A 24,564-nucleotide genomic window follows, 5' to 3' on the forward strand; every position below is an offset into this window, starting at 1 on the left:
TTTTACAAAACAATTTCTTTTTTTTATATATTTTGTTAACATTTTCTCGTATTATAAAATTATCTTTTGAGATCTTTAATCTTGTTATATTTTAGAATTGTTAACATATACAAAAGGGCTACAAAAAGGGAATAAATTGCACATATGAAACTTATACATGCAGTAATATTCTATTCAATTTTAAATGTTTTAAGTTAATATCCATGCAATTTTAATTTTAAAATAATTTTCCATTATTTCAATTTAGAAGTTATACTTTTAATTTTTATTATTATTTATTTTGTAATGGCCTAAATTCAAGGTTATTGAATAGTGGTTTCAGAACCACAAATCCTATTTAAAGAGAAATTTATTTCAATATTTTTGCATGAAAATTGATATGATAGGAAAATCGTATGAAAATATTGATAAAATTTTTTTACCGATTTAGTGGCTACTTAGAAAAAGAAATAATTGAAGAAATTGGGTAAAATAAGATATCGGGACCTCTATCTCGTAAGACCGAGTCGAAAATAATTTTATAAATATTTATGAAATGTTAGTAATGTGGTATTAAAATTTCGTTAGGAAATTTTAATGTTTGGATAGTTAATTAAATGAAAAGGACTAAATTATAAAAGGTGTAAAAGTGGATGGGATGATTAAATAGCTTAAGTGTCTAATGAGAGAGGATTTAAAAGGAAATTAGACCCAAAATTTATTTGGGCTGGACGGGGCATGAAATCAGCAGGAAAATTGATAAATTAAGGGCAAAATTAGAATATTGCAAAATTAACTAAATAAAGCTAGGACTAAATAGGAAATATCTAGATTTCTCTTCATTTATCTTCAATTCCAGCAGCTAAAAACGCCATAGGAGGGTTCTATAAGCTGGTATTTCATAATTTTTGCACCAAGTGAGTTAATCCTTGCCTTTTTCTTGTAATTTTTGTATTTCTAAGACTTTTACAACTAGGTCCTACTATTAAATTCATTAGTTTTTGATTTCATGGATGAAATTGAAAGTCACCATGGTTTAGTGCTGTAAGTTTATGATGAAATAGAATGAAATTAAAGCTTTAATTTGTTTAAGAGATGATTTTATTAGGTAATTTCAATAGAAATTGATTTTTAGGACCTGATTGTGAAAATGTTTGGAATTAAAGTCTATTGCTGAAATTTTGATTCCTAAAGGTTGTAAACTAGTTTAAGGTGATAGAATAAAGTGTTAATTGAGAAAAACCAGCTCAATTGAGAGGCTAATTGAGTAGGGACGAAATTGTTATTTATTAAAAGCTTAAGGGAAAAATGGTAATAAACAGCTTGCACTAAAGCAATATTGGACAGCAGCAGTAGACTAACTTTGAAAAATCACCATAAATTGTAGGAATAGAATTAGAAGATGAACAAAATATGAAATTAAATTTTTTTCTCATAGAGGAAACGATGTAAGTAATGGATATGTAAATCATGAGATATAATGAATTTTGTGAGACAAGGTCAGAATGAATTCGAGTTCCCCTGTTCTAACTTTGAAAAATCATAAAAAATTTAATAAAAATAATTAAAGGCTTAAATTTATATGTATAGAATATTGAATTAGTCTATTTTCAAGAGAAACAAACGGGAACATCATCCGAATTCTGTATGAAGAGATAATTAATTTTTAGTGAAGAAGGGTCAGAACTGTCAGACAGCAGAACAGGGGTGACTTTAAAGAATAAACTGTACTTATTGGATAAACCAAAAATTCTGAAAATTTTATGGTATGAATATATATGAGTTTAGTTTCAGGGAAAATTTACGGATCTTAATTTGGAGTTTTGTAGCTCGAGTTATAAATAATTTAGTGACTATGATTCAAATAGACAGCTTTGAATAAACTATAAATAATAATAATGAAATTATATAAATTGTTGCATATGAACATGAGATGTATTAAATTGATAATTAAATTTATTTATTTAGATCTAGAAGATTCAAATACGAAGCTAGATCGAGAAAAGGAAAAAGTTCAGGATTAGTAGATTTTTGTACACGAACAAGTATCAAGGTAAGTTCATGTAACTTGAATTATATTCTTAAATGCTTGAAATGTATGTTATTGATGTGAATATGATTTGAAAGTTCATTATATGAAAATTTATGAAGCATTGATATATTTGATAAAAAGGGGAAGAAATCTCGGTTGAATGAAAGGAAATTTCGATGGATCTCTGAAAAGGAATTGACGGTAAAAAGGATCTAGCCCGGACGGGTGATCCTATCCTGATATAGCCCTCACGAAGAATATGTGGAAAATAGATTTAGCCCGGACGGGTGATCCAAATTAAGGTCTGAATTTAGCCTGGACTGGTAATTCAGATCCAAGCTCATTAGAGTAATTGTCGTTGCAGGGGATTTAGCTTGGACTGGTAATTCAGATCCAAGCTCATTAGAGTAATTGTCGTTGCAGGGGATTTAGCCTAGACTGGTAATCCAGACAATATTCTATGAGTTTATATTACAAGAGATTTAGCCTGGACTAGTAATCCCGCTGTAAGGATGAGGTTCGCGGGAGTGTGCTCTCTGGAATGGAAATGTGCGCACATGAATATGAATTGACGGACCTGGAAATGTACACTAAAAGTATACATCTGAAAATCCATCGAAAATTCCAAGAAATTCAATAGGATAAATATGAAAAAAAAATATAAGAAAATGGAAATCATGTTATTGATGAGCTCATCAATCATAGTATATATTATTGGTACATGCAAAATTATTGTACTAAATTGAATGTTGAGTTTGTGCATGTTAGAGTAATAATGCATTGAATGGATATATGAATGTTTATTGTATTGTATTGAAAATATTCATAAGTATAATTCTTGTTACATGACCTTACTAAACACAAAGTGCTTACCCTATTTCCTTTTCCGTTTAGTGTACATCTGAAAATCCATCGAAAATTCCAAGAAATTCAATAGGATAAATATGAAAAAAAAATATAAGAAAATGGAAATCATGTTATTGATGAGCTCATCAATCATAGTATATATTATTGGTACATGCAAAATTATTGTACTAAATTGAATGTTGAGTTTGTGCATGTTAGAGTAATAATGCATTGAATGGATATATGAATGTTTATTGTATTGTATTGAAAATATTCATAAGTATAATTCTTGTTACATGACCTTACTAAACACAAAGTGCTTACCCTATTTCCTTTTCCCCTGTTTTGTAGTGTTAAGAGCTCGGAGGTCGGATTTGGTCGGAGACACACCACACTATCAACCTCAGGATTTCGGTATATAAAGAAACTTTATTTTGGAAATCAATGGCATGTATAAGCTAATAAAGTAAATGTTAACGTGACATGAATGTAAAGTTAGCTATTAGTATGGTTAACAAACTTGGTTTTGGGTATGTGATGACGTTATCTTATAAATATGCATGAATTTATCTTGAAAATATGTTGAATTGGTTTTGTTGATGTGGATTGGTCTCGATTTAATATTGCAGGGAAGGTTAGATATTTATAAAGGGGCTATATTGAAATAAAAAAATCATAAACTCCGGTAATACCTCGTACCCTATTCCGGCAATGAATACGGGTAGGGGGTATTACATATTTTATTTTATGTTATGAATGTTTGATTAATAAATAAATAGTGAGTATTTAGTACTCAGATAGTATATTTTTTGTAATTTAAAAAAAATTGATATTTTTAAAATATTTTACTATACTCATTAATTTTTAATCCTAATTTTAATTTAATTTTCATCACCTAATGAATCTTGATAAATATATTTCAGATGTATTTTGACTAGATAAATAATCTATTTAAACATGACATATAATTATGTTAAATAAGTATTTTATAGAAATATATAATATACATAAAGTATAATAATTATTTTCATATTTTATATCTAGATTAAATTACATTAGTAGTCACTTAATTATGATTTATAATGTAACAAATGTTAACTTTTGTAAAAAAATTAAAATATGTAAAAAATATAAAATTTAGTGTAGCATTTAATCTTATATTGTTAGTTAAAATAGGAAGGGATCTTGTATTGTCTAGGAAAAAGCTGTAAACCTATTCATGAGTCTATATATACACATATCTCACATCCCACATTGCTTGAGAAAATAAAGAAAATAAAACTTTGGGTTTATACAAATATTTGTTTTGTAAATTTTATTTCCACATTAATTGGTGGCACAAAAAAAAATGGTGCTGCAACTTTGGGTATTTATAAAGGTTTATTCTCGTAAATTTTAAAAACATGGTCTATTTTTATAATATTTTTTAAAAATAAGCATTTTTGAAAATTTAGTCTGAGCACGAACAAAAGTAAATTCATGTCAACATACTTTTTCCCGACACAAGGAAAAAAGTGTTGACATAAAAATATTTTTTTATATTATGCCCTGAAAATGCGTTCACATCAGTGTATTTTAGTGTTTATAGTCCATACCTGTTATTATTTTTTAGAATGACCTATTTCCGTAAATAATTAAAGTCAGTGTTTTTAAAAGTGTTGCAGAATTGTTTCAAAAAAAACCCAGAATTGTTTCCTTATGATATTGAATCCTGTTTGGATAAGCATTTAATACGAATTTTGGATATAGATATTTCAAGAAATTCGTAGAATTAAAGCAGTATAGTAAAATGCTGATATATGAAACCTTAGGCCTAACCTGGCCCCGGTTCATAAATACCTCTAATGTAGAGGAAAAATAATTTAAAGTTTCTACCATGTAAGGGAAAATGCCTAATATAAAGCAGCAAACTCAGTCTCTACAATGATATTAATTCTGGTGGGTAGGTTTAGTAGTCAAACCAAAGCCAAAGGGAAAGAGAGGGTCATAATGTGGATCACCGACATTCATTGGAAGCTGGTCAACGGTCTTGAACCATGTCCTTGCGAGCTTGCCAGTGAACCCGTAGTCACCAAACAAGACATCAGCAACACCTTGGCCCTCGGTCCCCGGAAGCCAAGCAGCTACAAGTGCATCAATCGACGAGACAAATGGCTGTACAACAACCGGCCGACCAGAGATGACAACAACAACACATTTCACAGACCCACAAACATTGTAAATAGTATTGGGACCCGGCTCTGATATTGTAAGATTCAGGCTGTCACCATATGTTTCTGCGTACGGGGGTTCTCCCACAACCACAATGGCATAAGAGAATTCGCCAGATTTAACAAACCCTGCATCCGGGTTCTCACTGTATACAACTTGAGTACTTGAATCAACTGTATTTTTGACAGCCTGGAGGATAGTCGTACCTGTTTGAGAAGATTGTGTTCAGTCAAATCATAAGGGATAAGTGCATAAGGGATTCAACAAGGATTAAACAAAGCCCAACTATCTATTTTGAAATTAACAAACCTCTTAAGTTAGGAGTAGTTAATAAATAATGGCAAATTCAGAGGCAACACCACAACTTAAATGCTTTCTGGGTCATTTTATTTGTCAACCTATTTATGTTTTTAATTGTTTCAAGTGTAAAGTCTAAAAACGTACCAGTTGTGAGATCGTTGCCACCAAGACCCTGCCATGTAATGGTCCAGCCTCCACACTGATAGCCCAAGTTATCGGCATGAGTGCCAGCAACTAGTATCTTAGTTGCTTTCTTTGGAAGGGGTAACAATGGCTTATCGGCAGACTCACCATTCATCAGTAGGACGAGACTTTTCCTCACAGCTTCCCTTGCCAACTCCCGATGTTCCTATTCAAAGCATGTTGCCATTTAGTAAAACTATGTTTTTTTTTTCACCAATATGCTACCCAACATTCTGCATTGCAGATATGACTCTTTGATCCCATAAATGAGGATAATCGAAGGGCATACAAGTCCTATTATAACAACAGAATGGATTCAACATACCTGACTCCCGAGTTGGTTGACCAGGCTGTTATCAGCCATTGGATTCTCAAAGAGACCCATCACAAATTTAACCCTCAAGATTCGCTTTACAGCATCATCAATCCGGCTCATTGGAATGATATTGTTTTTAACCTGATAGGTTAGGTCATCAATAAATTCTGTGAAGTTATAGGGAACCATGACCTGCACGACACCAGAGATTTCTTTAGAAGACAAGAGAGAAGCTCAACTTGTCAAAGTACCATATGCAAAATAAAGATTGGTACTCCGATAGACTCAAAAAGTTTGAATAGCCTGACATATATAGTACTAAATATGGACTGACCATATCAATCCCGGCACCAACTCCAGCTTCTACAGAATATGAGTAGTTAGCATGTGGAGGAGAGGTAATCCTATCAAGACCCTGCCAATCTGATATAACGAAACCCTGAAATACACCCAAAGAAACAAGTCAAAACCAAATGGTTTATACTGATTGTAGTCAGTGGAGATAAGTTTTTAGTTTATGTTACCCTGAACTTAAGCTTGTTTTTCAAGAAGTCGGTCACAAGATCATGATTAGCATGCATCTTTTTTCCATTCCAGCTAGAATAGGATGTCATAATTGTTGCAACGCCCTTTGCAATAGAGTTAAAATATGCAGGCATGTGGATGCTGAGTAATCCGTTCCAGCTAATAACAGTATTGTTCTCGTTTATGCCTTTTGTCGTACCTCCATCTCCCACATAATGCTTAGCACAGGCTGCCACCTTGTTCCTAGAAAAAGAAATTAATTGATTATGGGAAACTCAATACTTTCTAATTCAACCAATTAAGTTATTACAATCTGAAAATGTACATTAGGAGAACCTATAAATCTTCATAACTAAGAGCAGATGACTCAATCTGATCTATCTAATAGGGTATGATACAGAAGAGTTTGGTGGACCTATTACTTTGCTTCATTATTCAAGTCTTGTTTTATATTTAGATGACTAAGTGACCCACAATGAAAGCCTGCCACATGATTACACCTAACGATGTCCAAAAGATTTAAGACAAATTTGGGACACTTGTAGTTTGGGAAACTCTCATCACAAGTAAAGTTAGGAACGCTAGCCTTTTAAGTGGTTGGTTTATAGTAAAGACTCTTACTTTCCAGCAACAAAGGGAACACCCTTTTTAGAATGGACAGGGAGGCCTCCTTGTAAACCAGTTATAATCTCAGTCATCATTTGAACAATCTTATGATCCTCACTGTAGCTTTCATAGCATCGACCCCACCTTGGATCCCTGCAAACCTGTAGTAAAAGCAAACAAAAGAAATTAGTACACATGGTGCATGCTTTAAAATATATCGGCATTCAAGCATGTTCTAATGTTTAATTACCGCGATGCATGGAGCAAAAGCATATGGGATTCCTGTAGCTCTAACTTCGAGCGCAGTTGCTTCACCAATCCTCTTGACAAGGTTAGGATCCCTGCGGGGAAAAAAATCACCATTGCTCAACATTTCATCCACTAAATTTAGTTCCAATTAGACCGATGCGGGTTGAAAGTGAATCTTGAACTCTTAGCCACTTCATAATAAGACAAAAGATGAAAGTCTATATCTAAGGCAAAATGTAAAACCTTGAATAATTGATAAAGAAAAAATTCAATGATCATTTTTGCCTTATGATATAAGACTTGCCTAGTCACTCCAAGACCAATATTATGAGGAAAAATGGTGGCTTTGTACACATTGTTGTGACCATGAACTGCATCAATCCCGTATATCATTGGAATTCCAAGACGGGTGGATAAAGATGCCTTTTGTATCGTATTCACCATCTCAATCCAAGTTTCAGGAGTAGCTTTTTGAGCTGGCACACTCCCTCCACCACTCAGAACACTTCCTGCACAAACCATGAAACCACCTCCAATTACCACATAACTCATTTTCCTAAAAAGACAGCATTAAGCATGACAACCATTTGCATAAATAAACATAATAAAATAAAACGAAAGAGTTAGCATATTCAATGAAATTAATATTTGGCAGCGAGGGTATGAATCCACAGGTAAATGAAACTAAATAAACAAAATCATAGAGGATTGTGCATCAAACATACACTCTTGGAAGAAATTCGGCATATAAACAAAACACGAGGAAAAAACTAAAATGTGGACTTATTAAAGATTGTTAAAAGACGGATTTGGTTTTATACCAATGAAGTAGTTCTTCATCGCATCTGGGGTAGCAACAGTGCGCTCAATCTGAGTCATTTGGCCAATCTTTTCAGCCAAAGTCATCCTACGCATTAAATCTTTGATTCTAACACCCAATGGCTGTTTTGGGTCTTTGTACTTCATATAGGTTGCTTCCGTAAGAGCAGCTAAGCAGCATAGCAGTAGAAATCCCAACTTGGGTATTGAAAATTTAGCCATTTTTTTTCGCGTTCCCGGATCAAGCTTTAGCTCTGAAAGTCTGAAGGTGTAAAGAAAGTTAGACCGTATGTGAAGATTAAAATCTAGAAAGTGGCAGAAGACTATAAAAATCAAATGTGAAGGCTATCTGTTGTAAGCTAAAACTCAAGTACTCTGAAGCATTTTGATTGCTATCAGATAAGTTAAAAGGATAAACATTTTCATTTCTATAAGATAGTTAAAAGATAAAATGAGTGGAAAAATAAAATAAAACAACCCCAAAAATCAAAAACTCTAAACAATATTGGAACTTCGAACTTACTGGAAAGCACTGCTAGCTGAGAAACTATAATACACGGAGAGTGAAAATGGGGGAAAGCGAGAGAGATGTAGAGTCGTAGTCCCAATGTAAAATGACAGTCATTTATAGAGAAATGTAATTAAAAAAATGGTCCCAACACGCTTTTTTATATTATTACTTCCCCTTTACTTCTGCTTTTCCGGTAGTCAATTTTTCCAACAAAATTTTTTTCTAGACAAATTTCAAACTTTGAAAACGCAATTCATTTTCTTTTCATGTTTTATTTTTATAAATCTCAATCGTATTTTAAAAATCACAATTTGTATTGATCTGTTTGTCGCCTCAAAACAATATTATTATTTTAAATATTGTACTAAAAAATTATGTCATGATTACATTAAAATTACTCAAATTAGTTAAAAATATGAAAATCCAAAGAGCAAAAGAGTGTGTCACATTTTCTTTTTCTTTTTATTTAGTAAAATTTTGAAGTGCTTCACACTTCGCTTTGTTTTCACAATTCCATCACTTCAATAAGTTTGATTAAGGATCCATCTTTCCATTTGTGATTAAAGGAATTAATTCACCATATCTTTCATATTTTATTTTATTAAAATCCATTCATCTGATTTTTAAAATATTAATTAAATACTTATTCATATTCTGAAAAATATTAAACATTTAAAATATATAAAAAAACTTTTGAATTCTTAAAATAAAAATACAAAGATTAAATATTTTAAAATACAAATGTTGGTTTACATATGGTTTGAAAATTTTAGATTAAATTATTTACTATGATGTTGTCATCAATATTAAGTCGATGTCGAATTGACTTATGACATCAACTCAGCCAAATACATGAATAATATATACAACTAATGAAAATAGTAAGGTGTGCATAATAAAATGAAAATATATAAAAATGTCAAAAAAGGGAGTTGTAGCTAAATCACAAATTAAAGGTTTTATTAATAATTGGTATGAGTTTAAATTTCACTATATGAATATTTTTATTAGTTTCTTTTCAAAGTAAAAAGATTAAAATATCTTGAATAATATTATTTATTTTAACTACGAAAGGACATTCTCGTAACTTCTTAATTGACCAACTCGGTTAGAAGTTTTAATAATAGTAAATATGGTAAATTAAAGGTTGTATTAATGTAATTGGTCTAAGTTCAAATATCAACATATATATATATATATATATTAAAATAATATTATTTGTTTTAATTACATGAGGACATTTTATAACTTTCTAATTAAATTAATAATCCGAAGAATCAATCAAAATAAAATAAAAATTTAAATAATAATATAAATAAACATATTTTAATTAAAATAATTATATACTCAATTCTTGGCCATCACATTGAAAATGATAAGGTTTCATATGTTATATTGATTTTTCCCTTTTTTTTTTTTTTCAAAAAATTCGGTGCGAAATTTGGAATAACACGAATGTGCGTACCTTCCTTGCAGAAGCCAACCTCTTAGAACGCGGCTTAAAGTGGGGGAAATAATTGATTTCTCACTGAAAACTTTTTAAAAAATAATCTATATTTTTATTCTTAATTACTTGGAAGTCTTATCTCTTCGGGACAACTCTAATTCATCACCGCACATAATCTAATTTTAAGTAATTACTTTTTATAAAATTAATATTTTTATAAAATTATGAATTTTTCATCACATCGCGAATTGAATCATAATTAAAATAAAATATTTATGTTTAACTTTTCAGATAATATCATTCTGATACTTCTTATTTTTTTCATTATATAATAAACATGAATTATAATAAATGAGAGAGAATTTTTTTATATTTTAAATATTTAAATGTGTAACATGGGCTGAACTTACAAAATTAAATTTCTATATTTTGATTTAATTTGTATATGTTAATGATTATATTTATTTAACATAAAATAAATAAATAAATAAAATTAAATCTAAATAAAGTTCATATGTGTATTTGTTTAGATTTAATGTTTATCTATGTAAATATTATGTTTGAACCTCGGTAAAATCATTTATTAAAATTATTATATGGAGTAAATTAAAATGATATCAATAAACTGATATTATTGGAGATGGGAACGAGGAATAATGGAAAGGAGGAAAGGGTAAAGCGTGGAATATTTGTTCATTATAGAAAACAGTGTTTTTCCTTTGAAAGAACATGAAAAGAGAGCAAAAGGGGAATTCCTAGAATATGACCGTTGTGGGAATCAACGGCTCCAATTAAATTCCAACGGGTCAATCGGGTAAGTATGTAGAATGAAGCTTAGATTTGGATCTTCTTTTTATTATTTAATCTCTGTATCCTATCTTCAAATGCATGTCACTTTATTCATCTAACCTATTAACAAATTTTAATTATTTACAATTTATTATATAATAAATATATTCCTATAAAATTGGTGTTAAAATTTTAGTTGAAATGAGAAAGTTAAAATAGGAAAAACGATAATGTTTTGAATTTGAATCTTATTAAGTATATTTTTAAAATTTTACATGATTTAAATTAGAAAATATATTATCGTAATAATCGGTATTATTTTATAAAAGAGAAGTTCTCGATAATTGTTTAATTGAATTGAGATTTGATTGATGAATAATATTAATTTTATAATTTTTAATATAATGTAAATATTTGATTTTAAGAGATTTTAATAAAATATGAGAATAAAATTTATTGTTAGTTAGTATGATTTGAGTAAGTTAATTTTATTTTTGGACTTGCAATCGGATTCTCACTCCTAGAGTGACTTAATTGGAACATCGTAAACTTGGGTTCCTCCCTCGAATCCTAGTAAAACCCCCAGCCTATCCCTGCTAACCACCCAGGGGAAGTAGCATACACATCCAGCACCTTTGCAAGTCACAAATTCAATGGAAGATAAAACCCAACCTCTAAAGAGTCCAAGGGCAAGTTAAACCTTCAGCCACCATATTCCACATTGCTCAAACGAAATCTTGAAATCAAACCCAAAATGGGGAATATGCACAACCCTATGTTCTAACATTCTTTTCCATTTCTTACGTCGTCATTGTACATTCAAACTCATGACACTATAAAAGCAAAACAATAGGCCTAGATTTTTGGCTTTCTCCTTTCTGTCATCAATTGGCTCTCTTTTCTTTTCTTTACTCTTATATGCCATTTATCTCATCAGAATTTACTACTAAAATATTTGTATAATGCTCCAAAATTTCTAGTGTCAGATTTTGTTACCGCGAAGTTTAAATGAGAATTAATTATTGTAAAATGAATTAATCTTTGAGAATTAAAAATTAATTAAGGAATTTTAGTAGTTATTGAGCTTTTAATTGGGGTATGGATTCATTTTAGTACCAAAAATGGATAGGAGAGTTTTAAGTGGTAAATGTATCAAGGGTCTTAAGGTGAATATCCCAAAGTTCTATGGAAACAAAATTCACGTCATTCCTACTTCATTGTGCTGCAGTTTCTAAAGAAAATGAGTGTTCTCTTTTGTGCTGTATTGTGAAAAGAAGGAAAAAATTCTTTGACTTTTCTCCAAAAATCATACACGAGATTATAAAAATGACAGGTGAACGTTATTCTTTCCATCTCTCATTCATTGGTGGAACAAGAAAGAGAAAATCTCTCTTCAAACCTTCAAACTATAAATTAATGTGTAATTCATGTTTAATTTTTTTATAATTTTTTAATAATTTTATTACAAATTTATTGTATCTGTTTTTTTAATATAATACTTAGAACTATTCGTAATTATTCTTTAACTCATAAATACAAAGATAATTTATTTTAATACATTCGAACTCATATTTTCTTATATTGACAACAATATTGATTTAATGACAGTTAATGAGCTATTAATTTAGTTTAAATACTATTTTATTGAAGATTGAAAATTGATGGATAGGCACTTAGGTTATGATTAATTGGAATATTTTTGAATGCCAAAATAGTGAATATTTGGTTAGTGGGAAATGTTGTGAATTCCACATACTGTAGATTGGTGAGCTATTTAACTTCAAATTGTGGCAGACCAAAAACGTGTATCTTGAATATTTCGGATATAGTTGAGCTTTACATATTTGGAATGTTGGATGGTTAAATACTCATATGTCATGTAAATGTAATCTCTTTTTATGTGTTACTTGAGTAAACATTTTATATTTATACGTTTTAAAATTTTTATATAATTGATATCATTGTTCCAATGAAAAGTGTTTTCTTGATTTATATTTTGTTATATTTGATTTGTTGATTATAAATTGTTTTTCTTTTTATGAATTAAAGAGGAGAGTAAAATTATAACATCAATACAACTAACATAACTTAATTCCAAACCATACTTAAAATGATAAACACCTTTACTATCAAGTCAATATATATATATATATATATATATATATTTTAACTCTAAAATAAATGATTATTTATAAAGTGGACATCATCACTTAACGTTTTATATTTGTTTTTCGTGCGCCATTTGTTTCAAATTTTTCCCATTATTTACTTCCATAAAGACTTTTATTTCTTTAATTTTAATTTGTTAAGGTATGAACTTAGGACTGTTTACAATTTTGGACTTTTTTAATATGATTGGTTTCGTAGACATTTTGGCTACATTGACTTCTATTGATTTGTTGTTTTGATTCTTAAACTATGATATTTTATAAATAAATAAAATTTAAGTATATTTAAACACATAAATTTTGAGTCAAAAGTTAACTTAAAATTTAAAATAAAATTTATTGATAACTTTAAAAGAAAAGTTACAATCTTTAAATGGAACACCCTAAAATCGATATATTATAAAAGTAATATTAAATTGAAATAGTGTATAATTGATTTATTGTTAAAATGAGAAGAAGATATAAAGATGATAAAAGAAAGGGTAAGTGATGCCAAAAAATTGAATTAAGAAGAATGTCGATCTAAGGGATTAGATTGTAATAATGTCAAAATTTTTTATGAAAGAGTACAATTTTTTAGAATTTAAGGGGTTAAAGTATAAATATGAGGAAATTTAAAGGATCAAAAGTAAATAATCCAATTTCTTAAGATATAAAATTGGGATATAGGGACCAAATTAGATAAGTAAAAGAAATACGAGAGACTAAATCACAATTTTATCAAAAGTGAGTAGTGACTCGAGAATGGAATTTTGAAGAAATGTGAAGGGTAAAAGGCCATTACTCAAATTAGATAATTATATGGTATACTTATTAAGGATGAAAGGTGTTCAATTGTGATTGTTTGATTTTTTATTATTTTTTAAGATATTTTAATATTTTAATTAAATAATTAAATGAGATATTTTTGGATAAAAGTGTAGAAAATTCCCTTATCTTCCATGCATGTCCCGTTGGTTATAAATAGAAGTAGAAGGGTTTTCATTTCTTTACAATTTGATCCTTTACTATGAAATCTCATTTTTTCTCTAAAATTCTTTGAAAATTTTTATAACTACCCAAAAGAAGAAGTGAAATAGAGACTTAATTTCGAACAAAACAAAACAAAACATGAAATTTTTTATAACTATGGTATAAAGCCAAATGAGTATAGTTTCAAACAAAACAAACGAATCTTAATTTCGAATTCTATAGACTGAGATATAAATAAATTAGTGACTCATTCAAATGGATAGCCTTGATTACATATAAGCATGATATGTTAAGAGCTAAAGATTCATATATATATATATATATATATATACACACATATACATATAAATATTAAGGAAGTGGAATAGAGAGAGGAAAAATTATAGAAGTGATATTGCTAAGAAGTTGTTGCAAATAATGGATTTGGTAATACATAAGAGAAGTTCAAATATATTGTTAAGGTATTATTATGTGGACTTGAGATTAGAATTAGGTAAATGTGAATGATATATGAAATGAGTTGAATTGATTGGATTTTGAGCATTGAAAAAAAAACTTAGATGTTAAAAACTTGAAATATGGTAAAACATGAGAAATATGATTCTCATCGCAACGACGGAGGAACCACATCGCGACAACATAAGTCAATTTGTGATGTTGTGACAAGGAACCCTTGACGTCTCAATGTCACCCTGAAATTTTGAGAACCTTTCACTTTAGTCTCTGTTCCTCTTTATACTATTTTAAAGGTTGCAATAAACCCATATACAACTCGGAAATGACACTAAGGTATATCAAAAACTTAAAGTGATCAAATTGATTAAATAAATACTCAGAACCAAATGAATTTGACTGTTATTGTTTTGGCAACAAATGTAGCATCCCGACATCCTGACTCGATGATCGGGCCAGGTATAGGGGTGTTACACTAGAAATTTCTACAAAAAAAGTTCTTCGATACTTCTCGCCAGTTTGAATTTGATCCAAGGGTCATCTGACTTGATCTTGGATGGTTATGGATTGCTACAAGTGTCGTGTTGACTTGCTCTTGGAACGAGTTTGAACCTCTTTTTTCAGTTGATTTGGATTAAAGGCGACTTTATTCAAAAACGACTTTTGACTTCTTCTCCACGATTGAATTGGATTGGAAGATGGCTTTTATTAAGAATTGATACGGCGTTTTTCATAATTTTTTCGAGTTCTTCAACTTTTTTAAAGAATTCTGCAGTGATTTTCTAATTTTCCTGAACTTGTTCATTTATAGAATGGCTTGGGGTGATTCTTTTTGTAGAATTTAACTACTTTATTTAATTGTTCTACAAGAATTTAAAATTATTTATTATTTATCTTTTATTAATTTAATTAATTAGAGATAGTCACTTAATTATTTTATTTTAATTAGTGATGATATAAAAATATTATTTATCACTTAATTCATTTAAACTAATTAAAGAAAAATAATTGTAACACATATATGATCTCATCATTTTCACTCATAATAACTTTGACTTTACCACATAATAATTTCAGTCTTGTATGTAGTGCTTTGCAATTGGCATGTAAATCTTCTTCCTTTGCAATCTAATTTTCGTAATATGCTTAAATTTTGCGTTTTGGTAAATAAATGATTTTAAAAAATGTAATTGTATGCTCGAGAATTTATATTATTATGTGCATATATTGAATGCATATACTGGTTTGATGATTAATATAATATTTTGTATTTGAGCTGGACCTTTAGATTGTGTATAAAATATTATAATTCGTAAAACATAGTACAAAATTTAAAGGAAACACCACAATAAAAATAACTACTAAAAAAAAACCTACAATATGCTTTAAAAGCATGAAAAAAAAAATGTCAATCATTGCATTCCATGCACCAAAAAAGGAAAATGAATGAGAAAATGGAGTGTCCCCGTCATTATGACCATACCAAAGCTAATCGAACGCAGGCAATTCATTGCAACATGGAAGTTAAAAGCCTAGTTCCAACCACAAACCAATAGCAGTCCTTCAATTGCCTATACTTGACAACCTAATCCACCTGCAAGCAAACACCATTGTCCAAGCAAAGGTCACATTATTGTTATACATAAGTTCCTCTCAATCGATCTCAGCTAAGAAGATGGCTCACCCACAAGGTAAAGTTTATCCAACAACCAAGTTACATTAAATGTGCAATTACACTCATCATTTGTGTTGTACGTGCTCAACAACTAATCAAGTCGCATTACAAGCACTCGTAACTTTTACTATGCTTGTCGTAATCCAATACCAAATCTCTAATACAATCCAATCATCTCCGATTTGACCCCATAAAGACATCCTTTATTAAATAAATAATCATTCTCTATTGAGCTGGTAACATACCTTCTCCCCCGTATAAAAGATCCTCTCAAAATATTGAGGACACAAAAATTGCCATTCTTTCAAGCTCAATCCAAAGCTCCATATATCATCAACATACTCTCCCCGCTCCCCCAAAAAAAACAGCCTTCTTAGTGGCTCTCAACACCTAAAACCATAATGTGAACCGCCATCAATCACCAATCCTCAAACCATGCATCAACAGCTAGTGAAATTCGCAATTACATGTAGATTATAGAGCTAATCTCTAAAAGTGAATAAGTTGGCATGGTTACGGTATCTATTGAAATGTCTTGAAGAACATGATTTAAAGCTTCAAATATAGACAATATTAAGACTTTCTCTCATCTCTCCACGAGGTCTAACCCTTTACATAATCAAACCAATGTGGGATACTTTAAGAGCAAAGAGACACAGTTTAGGTCAATGATAACTACCAAAAAAAAAAAAATCTAATCATTCTATAAAATAAAAATAATAATCCTGGAATAATGAGTGGACTCACACTAGATGTGCTGCAACACCAGTTTAGGTCAATGATAACTAAGGCAGTAAAGCCGATTAACTTGCTATACTGCAACACCAGTTTAGGTTACATACATATATAAAACTCATAGAATTATTGCCAGAATTGAGATATGCCTGCATTGATAATTCATGCGATACAACAATGAAGTTTCTTAAATTGAAATTGCAATGATAGACTGCGTATATAGAAACTGTCAACAACATTCAATTGAAAATAGTTTTACAGATAATTATCATTTAATGTTTATATATTTCATACATAAATAATTATATATATTTTTAGTAAAATAAGAAAGCATAAGCGAGGCAAAAGAACAACTTAATTCAATACGAAAAGATTATAATCCGCCATAAGCAGCTTCCTAACAAAATTTAGATGTTCCTCCAATAGATGAAATCACATTAACTGTAGATCTTCAATTTTGACCAAAATATCCACCACTATATTTTACGCTTGGAAAATATGTCTGACACAAACCTCCCAAGAGAAAATAAACATGTGACGTATCAGTCGCAGCTCCCATATAAAAATAAATTGATATATTTATTTTTTAAAATGTGAATGATTAAATCAAAATTAAAGTTTAAAGTATACATTTAAATCACAAATTAGAGTTTTACATGAATAATTGCACCAAATTAAAGTTTATATATACAATTACACATTAAATCAAAATTCATGGATCCCCAAATTAAATTCAAAGGAATTAGTTTTCTATACATGGTTTTACATCAGAATGTCATAGCTTTAAAATGAACATCAGGTTTGACAAATTAAATTACGTCTAAGTTTTGATACTCTTAAAATAAAATTGGCTTATATACAGAGTTTTGGAGTTCTGATCTTATCTCTACATTGGATAGCCGTATTTTCCCACAAAATGGCCTGTATGCGGCAACTGTTGCAGTTGAGGTGCCTGTTGAACCATACCATGTGGTTCAGAACCCCGGTTTTGTTCGACGGGCACATCCATCGTTTTGCTATCGACTGTGGTAATGTCGTGGATGCTCGACCGTTTTCTCTCCTTTTTCACTGCACTCTGCCGGAGAAAATACTTCTGAGCATGGCTAGCCACTTGAGTCGGCGTCCGGGTCACCACCACGTTTCTTGATATACTCCGCCAATCACCCTTGCCAAATTTTTGCAGACCAATTAAAAATAACCTGTTCATCCATTAAAGACCAATTGAAGATAACATGTTATCCACTAAATGATTCACAGGAAAACAATCATGGAGTACATATATAGCAGAAGAGAGTAATAGTGTAATTCATTTTGCAGCACAATTACTGTCCAGACAACAACGAAGTCAATTAAAAATGCTATAAATTACCTCAAATAACTCAGTAAATATTGAACGAACAACACGTATAAACCTGTGCTCGCAAGACACTAGGGTTTCGTTCCAAAGGACTTCAATTCAGCTGACATTTCTTGAGTCAATTTTAAGTGGTTTTAAGATATCAAGCAAAGAGGATTAAATATAGTCATACTTGACTCAAGTGGCTTGAGCTTCTTTGGTTCTTTATATAAAGTAATCCCATATACGTTAGAAAAACAAAGTGACAATAAACTCAGAATTAACAATAGTACATATAATATACGAGACCTGATGTCAACAGGGACTTAAACAACATAAGTCAATTGCAACTATTCTATTTTTAATTAACAGTGATAAATTTCAACTCCACTTGAACACAAATAACCAAGCTTTAATCGAGTATGATTACCAAACTCATTTTTTTTACTAACTAAACCAATCTAATTGAGCGAGTTCAAGCACTGCAATTTTCATCTCAAATGTATTTTTGAGTTTCAAAAGTAAAACTCGATTCGAACTTTGAGATCGAGTTTCTGACAGCTTGAACTCACTCTGCTCAATTAGACCCCAAAGAGAATCAAAGCCAAGCCCGGATGCAAGCACTTAAATCCACACCTTCACAGAAACAGGAACCTTGATTATGTGATTGCACGTGGCCGGGAAACCACAGCCTATATGTCATAAGTCATGGTCTAAGCGTGCACAAATTCATTCATTTTTAAGGTTCATATGTTCAGGCACACCCACTCAGGGGCCGACCCTCAACCAACATGATTTATCGCTGTTCAGAAGTTAGAAAACAATCATTCACAATAAAACTTTTTAACTTTCACAATCAATCATTCAAATCTAACATCGTTAATGATTTCAAATCGACTCTAACCGCCCGTTAAATACTAGATTCCCTAAAACCCTTCATACATACTTCAATTTTTAGATTCAATTAGGTAATGGACTTGGTTCAAAATAAAAAATAAAAAATAAAAAAAGCGGCGTACTTGTGTTCTTCTTCTGTCCAGGGAGTTCCCTTCTTTCTTTCACCGTCTCCGTGATGTTTCGACTTGGAAACGAATGAAATCTGATTATGGGAATCCCAACTCTGTGACAACATTACCGAATCATCAGCATACTGGGGAACCTGAACTCGACCCGCATCGATCTCATAAACATCATAGACAAGCATATGAAAATGTTGTTCAACTTCTTTAGCTGACTTTCCGGGAATCTGTTCAGCGATCTTCTCCCAGCGATCAGAAATCCCCTCCGGAAACAAAACCAAACACTGCTCAAAAACCTTATCCTCCACACGGGTCCAGCGAGTGGTCGCCGCCGCCACCGACTCAATAAATAACGGATCACCGTTGTAGTGGTTGTTATCCTGGTACATGCCGATTGGGGGTAGCTAATTAAGTAATTTGTGTTGGAGTTGAAGAAGATAGAAATTTGAAACTGTTGATATTTCGGATTGTTGGGAGGGGTTTTACGATTTTATGTTCTTTTTGAATTCTTTTTGTCAGTATTTGTATCTGCTTAGACTTTTTATTCAACACGCTTTGTTTATTATTGGATAAATCTTTCTCTTTTTATAAATTTTTTAGTTTTAATGATAAATTTGTCTACTAAAATTTACATATTTTGTCAAAATGATTTTAATTATATTTTTGAGTCTTTTTAACTATCAACCTTTATTATTTTTCTCAAATTGTTTTTTTTAACAGATTTGACAAAAGTATCTTGTTAAAAAGTTAACGGGATGATGTAAAATATTTTTAATGAGATGTAATCTATACTAAAGATATTAAAGATGTGCATTCATTTTGAAACTTTTTTAGATAATTACGTTTATTTTTAAATTAAGAGATATTTTTTAACTTCATGAATTATTTATTTATTTTATCATTTTCACATGTAATTATTTTATTGAGTTACTTAAGTAATAGATTATATCTCATTAAAAATATTTCACATATGAAATCTGTTAAAAAAGTTTGAAAAAAATAAAAGTTAATAGAAAAAAACTCAAAATTATAACTAGGATTATTTTGACAAAATATATAAATATTAGTGACTAAATTTGTTATTAAGCCTTTTCTTTATAATTATAAACCATCCAGCTGTTTTATAAACAACATTGTCATATTCTTTTAATCATTATACAGATTATAATTTCAAATTAATACCTAGGGATAGGGCTTATATACATTTTCCTCATTTTTAGTTTATATTTACAGAATACAGAATTATTTAAGAAAAAAACAATTTCATTATAAAATATTAATTAAATAATGTATCCAAATTCATTATCCACGAAAGTAAAATGGATTAAAATATTTATTATCCCAATCAGTTGTGAATAATAATTAAAATATATAAAATATTAAGAGTAAAATATAAAAGAGAAAATGTAGGGTTGTACGGTTGTACCTTTAAATTGGTCAATATTTTTAATGATAGTAAAAGATGATGGATATGGTAATTTACAAAAGGCTTAATAAACTAATCGGAATTCTTTTTATATAAGCATTGGTCAAATACTATTTTTTATTTTTATTTTTGGTTTCAAAATAAATAAATAATTTTTGGGTGCACGTCCTCATTCTATTTTCTTTTCTGTCTAAACTCTTTCTTTACGCAACTCAGTTTGATATTACGGTTCAATATATATGCAAGTTTAAATAAAAATATTTTTTTATATTAGCAATTTAAATGCCATTTGATTTGATAATATATTTATATACAAGTATTCTTTTGCTTTGCCTTTTTTTTTCTTTATAATATATTTATATATTTGTATTATTATTATTTATGCTCATATAATATGATTAAATGCTGAAATTATAGAGGTTACTCGTCTAATCATAATGTTTCGTTTGAACTTAATTAGGATTGTAAATGAATCGAACTTGAATAAATGTATTTTTGTTTATCTCATTTTTTATTTTTAAATTTATTCGTGTTTATTAAGAATTTTAAAATGTTTGTTTGTGTTTGTTTATTTAAAATTATGTGTGTTTATGTTTCTTCGTTTAAGTTAAACAAACAATGTTGATGATTTATTAAATGAGCTAACAAACAATAAACATATATATATTATTTTTAGATATGAAATAGTCAAATATAACTATTAATAATTATATTATAAATAAAAAAATAAACACACAAGTCTTAATAAATTTATTAATATATACTAATAGAACAATAAATAAGCTTTAAATGATTTATTAAACGAGCTTTCAATAAACATAAACGAATTTATTAATGAGCATAAATAAACTAACTAAGCTTTGTTTATGTTCAATTTGTTTAATAAGCAACCCTTAAAATCTTATCATAAGCAAACAAAAATCAAGTTGTTCATCCAACACCCTATTCATTTACATCCCTAATCATAATTTTCAAAACTTTGACCAGTCACTTTATAACCACTCTTTAACCTTAGGAAAATGTATTGTTTTACCACAATGTGAGACCAAAAAGATGAAGGATAAAGTTCCTATAAAAATATTAGCCCATAAAGAGATGGGCAAATTCGATGAAAAGCAATCTTAGCAAATCCCTATTAAGGCTAGCAATAGTATCCATTAAGGAATAAAAAAAAAAAACAAAGGAATGAAGTGTAAATGACTGGACAACCTTTGCTAAGAAAAGACACCAACCCCAATCAATCAACTGTAAGTAGTGGTCATCATTTCGACATCTTTCACACATTACGCATTTGAGGTGTCTAAAATAAATTTTGTATAAAAATGTAAAGGGTTCTTTGACAGAGGGAGGAAGCGTTGCAAACAAATCAATAAGATGTATCAGGATAAAGTAAAGAAGAAGATTGTAACAAATCTAGTAACAATGAGTGCAATGGCAGTTGATGATTGTTAATGTGGAGAAAGGAAATGTGGTTGACGATAAGGCTAAATAAAGAAAACTGTAACACCCTTAACCAGTATCCATCGTCGGAACAGGGTTTCAGAGCATTACTAAAATTTACAGATCATTTAACAGAAATTTTGTTTTACATAACGTTCATACCTGTAATTAATCAAATTTAATCATAGGGTCCCTTACGTGAGCCATTGAGGTTCAAAATATATATTGGGACTTAACCGAAAACTCGAAATTTTTTCAAAAATATTTAAAATTTTTCAACACTGCAGGGGTCACACGGCTGTGTGGCCAAGCCGTGTGGTTCAGACAATACTCATGAAACTATATAAATCAATTTACAAGGTGAAAAAAATCCTCAGCATCACTTATACATACCATCTCTAGCTTAGTAAGATTTTAAATAATTTTAACTCTTCCTAGTTTCTTTATTTTCATATGTATCTCTTTACTTTCCACACTCATTCCTTATGTATAACACACCGGTCATAAGCATACTATACCATTATAACCACAAGCTAGTGCAGTTGAACATAACTCTTTTCAATTAATCATATGATAAGCCATTTCATAAGATATTGCGTATCTTAAAACTTGTCACTCTCTCACGATCACAAGTATATTTTCATTTGAGCACTTGCCCTTTTAACACATCATATAAATAAACATATTACCATTTAACCAATAGCTTGGCACTTGTCTAAGCATCAACAGTAACACTTGTTAGCATGCTTAAACATATTCATATAAATTCAACATAGATAAACTTATTTTCTCATCATATTACACTTGAGTTTATTGCTCATCTCAACATACATAATTTCCTTGTAGCAACATATCAAAGATAATCACATTTTTACATGTCATGATACCTATCATTCTTTTGCTGTTTCTTTATAAACATATATCATTCACTTCATTATATCAATATTTCACGCACCATCCTTTCCATATATTTCAAGTATGTACCTGTGATAATTCATTTCAAACTCATGTTATCTCATATCAGAACTTTACCCATTGAATCATTTAAATATCAATGGTACACTTATTTTAGATCAATATTGTAACGCCCCCTTACCCGAGACCATCGCCGGAGTCGAGCACAAGGCATTACTAAACTTATTTGAGCACTTAAACAAATTCAGACAATTTATATCATACTTTTCAGACAAGCTATCCAACTGCATTATAGTCGCTAAAAAAATCATATCTCAAGTTACAAAACTCAAAATCCAAATCCGTAAATTTTTCCTGAATCTAGACTGATATATCTACTTACAAATTTTTTTTCTAGAATTTTTGGTTGGGCCAATTATTACATTTTATTAGTTAAAGTCTTCCCTGCTTTAGGGTTCGGCTGCTCTGACCCCTGTGCACTATGAATCAAATTTATCCCTCTACAGAATTCAAATAACCATACCATTTGTTTCTCTTAAAAATAGACTCAATAAGGAATCCATACATATACAGTATGACTCCTAATTATTTTTGTAAATTTTTTAATGATTTTTACAAATCAGAACAGGGGAGCTCAAAATCATTCTGACCTTATCTCACAAAAATTCAAATATCTCCTGATATGAAAGTCTTTTGCTTACACCGTTTCTTCTATATGAAACTAGATTCAATAAGATTTAATTTCATATTTTATTCAACCTCTAATTAGATTTTAATAATTTATGGTGAATTTTCAAAATCAAACTACTACTACTAACCAAAAACTGTTTTAGTACAAAATATTGTTAACTAGTTTATAACATCTTTACTTGAATTCATTTAAACTCTATACATGCCATATAAATCTTTAAACATAAAACAAAAGCTATTGAAATTGATCTGGATAGTGTGCTTTGTTGTGTTGATCCGATCTACCAACTTCACTTCAATTCAATCTACATAAAAATATCAAACATACACAAGTAAGCTTATTGAAGCTTAATAAGTTCATAGGTTTAAAAGTAATGCTTATCAAACATAATATTTCCAAACAATACCAAAACATTTACTAAAATTTCCTGTCATTCACAACCACTGTTATAATACTTCACATAGTTGAACTCAACATTAACAACTACTCAATCTCTTTCATTTGGTTCACTTCTCTTGTATTTCTTATTATCAAATTATGAAACGGCATACGAAATTGAGTACGTCGTTGTTCAGTGTCACGATTCATAACTCAGTATGATTTTCCTCATTGAAATACTTACAACTCGGTATGGGAAATGCCATACTTACATTTCTTAACTCAGTATGGATTTGATAATACCATACCTACATTTCACAACTCAGTATGGATGATACCATACCTACATTTCACACTTTTCCATGGAACAACCATGATCTTATCCGTCAATTCATCACACGTCACGATACGAACGTACTCAGTCCTGCATTTTTCCTAATTTGCATTTCTACATTTATTCTTTCCTTAACAAAATTTACACAATCCCACAACAAATTCATATATAATAACACATTATATACTTCAATCATTCACAAATAAACA

The 24,564-nt window shown here is 29.8% G+C and overlaps 2 protein-coding genes across 2 annotated transcripts; both read right to left on the bottom strand.

Moving 5' to 3' along the window:
* Positions 1-4,609: 4,609 nt before the first annotated feature.
* On the bottom strand, positions 4,610-8,839 carry LOC108457296 (uncharacterized). The gene is made up of 10 exons (XM_017756279.2): positions 8,590-8,839; positions 8,069-8,328; positions 7,552-7,756; positions 7,249-7,339; positions 7,014-7,159; positions 6,392-6,635; positions 6,202-6,306; positions 5,877-6,059; positions 5,513-5,717; positions 4,610-5,274 (listed from the first exon to the last, which is right to left on the bottom strand). Exons 2-10 carry the CDS (start codon positions 8,286-8,288, stop codon positions 4,787-4,789), a joined length of 1,887 nt encoding a protein of 628 aa, XP_017611768.2. The 5' UTR covers positions 8,289-8,328; positions 8,590-8,839; the 3' UTR covers positions 4,610-4,786.
* Positions 8,840-17,516: 8,677 nt separating this feature from the next.
* LOC108454763 (transcription factor DIVARICATA-like) lies at positions 17,517-19,700 on the bottom strand. Its single transcript, XM_017753331.2, has 2 exons — positions 19,172-19,700; positions 17,517-18,015 (listed from the first exon to the last, which is right to left on the bottom strand). The coding sequence occupies exons 1-2, from the start codon at positions 19,558-19,560 to the stop codon at positions 17,703-17,705; spliced, it is 702 nt and encodes a 233-aa protein (XP_017608820.1). The 5' UTR covers positions 19,561-19,700; the 3' UTR covers positions 17,517-17,702.
* Between the last annotated feature and the right edge of the window lie 4,864 nt (positions 19,701-24,564).

This window comes from Gossypium arboreum, chromosome 9 (genome assembly GCF_025698485.1).
Source record: "Gossypium arboreum isolate Shixiya-1 chromosome 9, ASM2569848v2, whole genome shotgun sequence".
NCBI classification, from domain to species: Eukaryota; Viridiplantae; Streptophyta; class Magnoliopsida; order Malvales; family Malvaceae; genus Gossypium; species Gossypium arboreum.